General features: G+C 43.9%; 1 protein-coding gene across 1 annotated transcript in view; it reads left to right on the top strand.

Moving 5' to 3' along the window:
- Positions 1–4,606: 4,606 nt before the first annotated feature.
- The window catches only part of FITM2 (fat storage inducing transmembrane protein 2), a 5,574-nt gene continuing 4,948 nt past the window's right edge, over positions 4,607–5,232 (top strand). The window contains exon 1 of the mRNA XM_077765263.1: positions 4,607–4,813. Coding sequence (XP_077621389.1) covers positions 4,641–4,813 — 173 coding nt within the window. The 5' untranslated portion in view covers positions 4,607–4,640. The remainder of the gene's footprint in view (positions 4,814–5,232) is intronic.

The following is a 5,232-nucleotide window of genomic DNA, read 5'->3' as shown; positions in this document are numbered from 1 at the left end:
CTGGATTTTAACCACCCGAGCCACTCAGGTGCCCCTAAATTGTATTTTTATTTTTAACAGGGTCTTTAATGATACTCCTAATTCATAAAGGCCCCCTATTCTTTGCCATTTAATCAAGTGATTCAGGCCAATATACTTTAAAACAGACCAAGATCATGGTCCAAATAAAGATTTCTTTTCCAATGAAAACAAACACTCAGATTTTTTTTTTTATTCTACTCTGGCAGAATGTAATCTCCTTATAAATCAGTCGCACTACAGTTATAAATGTATAATTTATACATTTATAATGTTATAAAGAAGAAAAATTCTTTATGAAAAGGCAGCACAAACTTATATTTTCTTTTTAAAATGATTTTTTAAATGTTTATTTATTTTTGAGAGAGACAGAGTGTGAGCGGCGGAGGAGCAGAGAGAGAGAGAGACAGAATCCGAAGCAGGCTCCATGCTNCTACTATATATATGTAGTTTATAAACTACATATAAGTATATGCCTGTCCAGCCTGGCTAAAGCATAATGGTAACATCAGATGATTTCCATGCAATCATTCCACAGAGTTAGTGATTCTGCCTCCAACTAGAAAAATTGTGTTTTTAAAGGGCGATAAATCTTTGGTTATTAAGGAAACTCACCTTCTCAACACATTGGCAGTCCTAACATCTAACCCAACGCTTGGTTCATTGGCAAGTTAATAAATGTTGCTTGGCTGAGTAAATGAAAGATTATCATCTTCACTAGGTTTTAAGTTCCTTTAGGTCAGAGGCCATTTGCTTGTAACGGGTACTTGCTGACTAGATAAGGAAGGAAGAAAAGCCAGCAAATACGCGGTACCGTGGAAGCAGGTGGGGCAGAACCCTGGAAACTGTGGTCTTCTGACACCCTCTGGTGGGGAAGGGCAGGGCATTGTCCTCCGGGGCCTTAAAATCTCTGTTTTTCAAACTACAAATCCCCACCTATTTGAGTTGTAAAATAATTAAGGGGGCATGACGAGCCTTTCTAAAACTTGAATTTGTGACTAAGCAGAAAATAGGAGAGCGCCCCGCACCTAGCAGAGGCAAATTCCATCATGAACTGTCATAAAGCTATATTTATAACTATGTCTATTTATCTATTAGCATGTATATTCATTCATATGTTACACAGCTATTTTATGTGTTTACTGGATTACAGCCAGTGATTTGTGGATAAATATTTAACAACTAGCTCTCTAAGAAAATGTAAACGTATGTATATACATAGGTTTTTCATAAAGCTGTCTTAATATAAAGAACGTGTAGCATATAATTTACGAATAATAAAATATACAAATATTCTTCACTGTAAATTTCATATAGTAGATTGATTCTCACACAACACTTTCATTGCTTTTTGCTGGACTCCTGTATCTGTAGACAATTTATAGTTTCAATTCAACCATACTTAGCAAATGGAGCCATATCTCAATCTAGACAATCAACAAGCCAAATAAAGCCCCGGTGTGTAGTTATTGGTGAAAAGGCTCCCAGCATGGATGGTTTCGAGCCACCAGTGTGATGCCATTAAACATGTAGTTGGGAAAACTATAAGCCGTACAGACACAACCGATGTAAGTAACCCCAAGAGCACAGGTAATAAGGACAGGTAGTTAAGGTAGGTAATTAGGAAATAACGAGTTTTGAATATTAATGTTGAGTTGCATTGTTAGTTTACATAATGTAATTTTATTTTATTTATCTTTCCTTTTTAAAAAAATTTTTAATGTTTATTTTTAAGAGAGAGATAGAATCAAGAGCGCAAGCAGGAAAGGCAGAGAGAAAAGGAGGCACAGAATCCGAAGCAGATTCCAGGTTCTGAGCTGTCAGCTCAGAACATAATGTTTTATTTATTTCTAGGAGAGATAATAAAACATAATGTTTTATTTATTTCTAGGAGAGAAAGAGAGAGAGAGACAGCGCGAGCAGGGGAGGGCCAGAGCAGGGGAGTCACAGACTGAAACAGGCTCCAGGCTCTGAGCCGGCAGTCAGCACAGAGCCCGACGCGGGGCTCGAACCCACGAACCGCGAGATCATGACCTAAGCGAAAGTCGGATGCTTAACCGACTAAGCCACCCAGGCGCCCCAACATAATGTAATTTTAAATAATAAGTATGTTTAACAATCATCTTGCTGTAACAATCTGTGGTCATAGGCCTGTATGAGTTGGCTCCAGGACACCACTGAGCTCACAACATAAACATATATTTCCTAATATGGGTTAAGAAGAAAGAAAGAAAGAAGGAAGGAAGGAAGGAAGGAAGGAAGAAAGAAAGAAAGAAAGAGAGAGAGAGGAAGGGAGGAAGGAAGAAAACTGCTGTAGAGACTTATAATGTTCAGGTCTGGGTTTAGCCTAGTCTTCAAAATTCTCCAGGCTTGAAGCTACATTGTCTTAGATGGAACAAATCCGTATCCTTTCTACAGAACTACAAATGCTGAAAGTCTCAGGAGGTGTATTTTTGAAAGGTCACTTGGGTGATGTCTAGCGTCTGTTCACCCAGGACTCTTTCTCCTTTTCCTGGGGTGGAGGGTCCGCATCTGGATTTTCGCTAATGGAACTGCTTTAATAATATCCAATTACCTCCGTGTTCTTGCCCAGTATGCAGTTTGCAGTGGAAAGTAACAATAATTGAGCATGTGCTAACCTTGAGGAGATAGAGGAGGTTTCAGATACTATTTACAAGCTGCCTTCACAAGTAGCATCTTTCTGGCTGTGTACCTTTCATTCTCAATCATGAAAAACCAAACTAGTGTGATCACCAGTATATCTTCTTTTTACGAATGTAACTTTTTGAAGGCCCAGAGACATCTTGTTACAAAAGGACCTCGATGAGATAAATGTAACTTACAGACATGAAGATCATCTTGAGATGGTTCTAAGGAATTAATGCTGCTGTTCTCGTTAGTTTATTAATTCCCCGCATGCGAGACTTTTAAAATTTTGTTTTTATTTTTTGAGAGAGACAGAGACAGAGAGACATAAAAACAGAGGGAGAGAGAGTCCCAAGCAGGCTCCACATGGTTGGCACAGAGCCTGACATGGGACCCAATCTCAAGACTGTAAGTTATGACCTGAGACGAAACCAAGAATCAGACACTTAGCCAACTGAGCCGCCCAGGAGCTCTTCTGCATGAGAGATTTTAAACATCAGTCCATTATAGGCATAAATAAGGCCAGTGTCTCCCAACTTTGGTAGATATCCTTGAATTTAGGGTCATGAGAATATTTTAGACAGCCAGTGATGATGAATATTTTAATATAAAGGTTTTATTTGTAATACAATAAATACAATTGACACACAGAATCCATAACTTCAAGGATATTTTTGCTTGGGAAGCTATTTGGTAGGTATTTAGGTTTGAAACGTGTGTTGTTCAAAGAAAAGCTTTAAGTAAATAATAGTATTGGTGGTATATGGACATAGCAAAAGCAGTTAAGGTAGCTGTAATGGCCTGAGTTGTGAGTCTCAAAAAGATGTGACTTAACCTCTGGTACCTGGGAATGTGAACTTATTTGGAAATAGAGGCTTTGCAGATATAATTAAAGGTCTCAAGGTGCGATTATCTTGGATTTAGGGTGAACCCTAAATCCAAGGACTATTGTCCTGATAAGAGACAGAAGGAGAAGTCAGAGGGGAGAAGGCTGTGTGCTGATGGAGGCAGAGACCGGAGTTATACAGCTAAGAGCCAAGAAATGCCCAGGATTGCAGGCAGTCACCGGAAGCTGGGAGAGAAGCATGGACAGGAATCTCCCTCAGAGTCTCCAGAAGAAACCAACCTTGCCAACAGCTTGGCACTTCTGGTGTCCAGAACTGTGAGAAAATAAATTTCTGTTGCTCTCAGCTGTTTGTAGTAATTTGTTACAGCAGTCTAAGGAAACTGATACAATGGCAAAAAAAAAAAAAAAAAGCCTCAAGTTTGAGAAACATTGAATTAGGCACCCAGCCATGCTGGGGTGAGGCGTTTAGCTGTGATAAACTAAGCAACTGAGTCACCAACCCTCTCATCTGATCTTAACGCCCAGAGTCCAGCATTTTCACCCAATACAGTAGTTTGTTTAAGGTTGTAAAAATCCAGGAACTTAACATTTGAATTGAATAATTATTTCCCGCATTTTAAAAATAAAATTAAATCTCATGTCCCTATACCTGGATCATCATAATGACCTCGGGTTCATAAACTTAACTCTTGCGAAGGATTGAGTTCCTCTTGGCTCCCCATTTACGGATGAAAAAACTAAGGCGCAGATGGACGGTGTCGCCAAGCTTCCAAAAGAGACTAAATGATGCTGTGACCACTGTTGTAATCCCTACAGTACTAATGACATTCATTCTCCCCCATATCCAGCAAATACTCCCGGGGCCCTTTTTCCCAGACCCGGAGAAGATTCCGAGGCTGCCACCTGGCGGCGGGACTGGGAGAAGTGAGAGGAGGACCGCGGCGTCCCGCAGCCGACGCGCTGCAAAGGCCGCCAGTGGCCAGGAGGGGGAGCGCGAGCGCTCCGCGAGGGGTGGGGCTCGCGGGCGGCGCGCGTGCGCACAAGAGGAGGCACAGCGCCTTCCCGAGAGCAGGGCAAGACTGTAGGAGGGAGGACAGCGGGAGGCGGACGGTGGCCGACGAGGTCCGGCATGGAGCAACTGGAGTGCTGCGCGAGGTTCCTCCGCGGGACGCTGGTGCGAGCGGCGGTGCGGCGCTACCTGCCCTGGGCGCTGGCGGCCTCCATGCTGGCGGGCTCCCTCCTCAAGGAGCTCTCCCCGCTGCCCGAGAGCTACCTCAGCAACAAGCGCAACGTCCTCAACGTGTGAGTGCGTCCCGGGTCCTCCCCTGTCCCCGCCATAGCCGACCCGCCGTCGCTTCGTCCAGAGAGCCGGGGCTTAGCTGCCCTGATGGACGAGTCATCGGAAGGGGAGGCCTTCCCCATCGTGACAGGTGCATCTGCACGCGTGTCGCCGACCGAGGGGTCCCCGAATAGCTAGAGTCACTAGCAGTTGGTGTTTGCACGCCCAGACGAGCCAGCCAGAGTTGACTGGGCAGGGAGTGACTGGCAGGCCTGTGTGCGTGTCTGTGTGCGTCTGTCGGGGTGTGGGGTGGGATGGAGCGTTGAATTCGCCACTGTCGCTGCGCCCCCACCTCCCCGTAGAGTTAGGAGTCGGCCCTGGACCTGTGTGGGAGATGCCACCTCCCTCCTGCCTGCTCGTATCAGACCCCACGCTAAGTCCG

Source organism: Crocuta crocuta, unplaced genomic scaffold (assembly GCF_008692635.1).
Source record: "Crocuta crocuta isolate KB4526 unplaced genomic scaffold, BGI_CrCroc_1.0 scaffold477, whole genome shotgun sequence".
NCBI classification, from domain to species: domain Eukaryota; kingdom Metazoa; phylum Chordata; class Mammalia; order Carnivora; family Hyaenidae; genus Crocuta; species Crocuta crocuta.
This window is presented reverse-complemented; position numbering and strand designations above follow the sequence as displayed.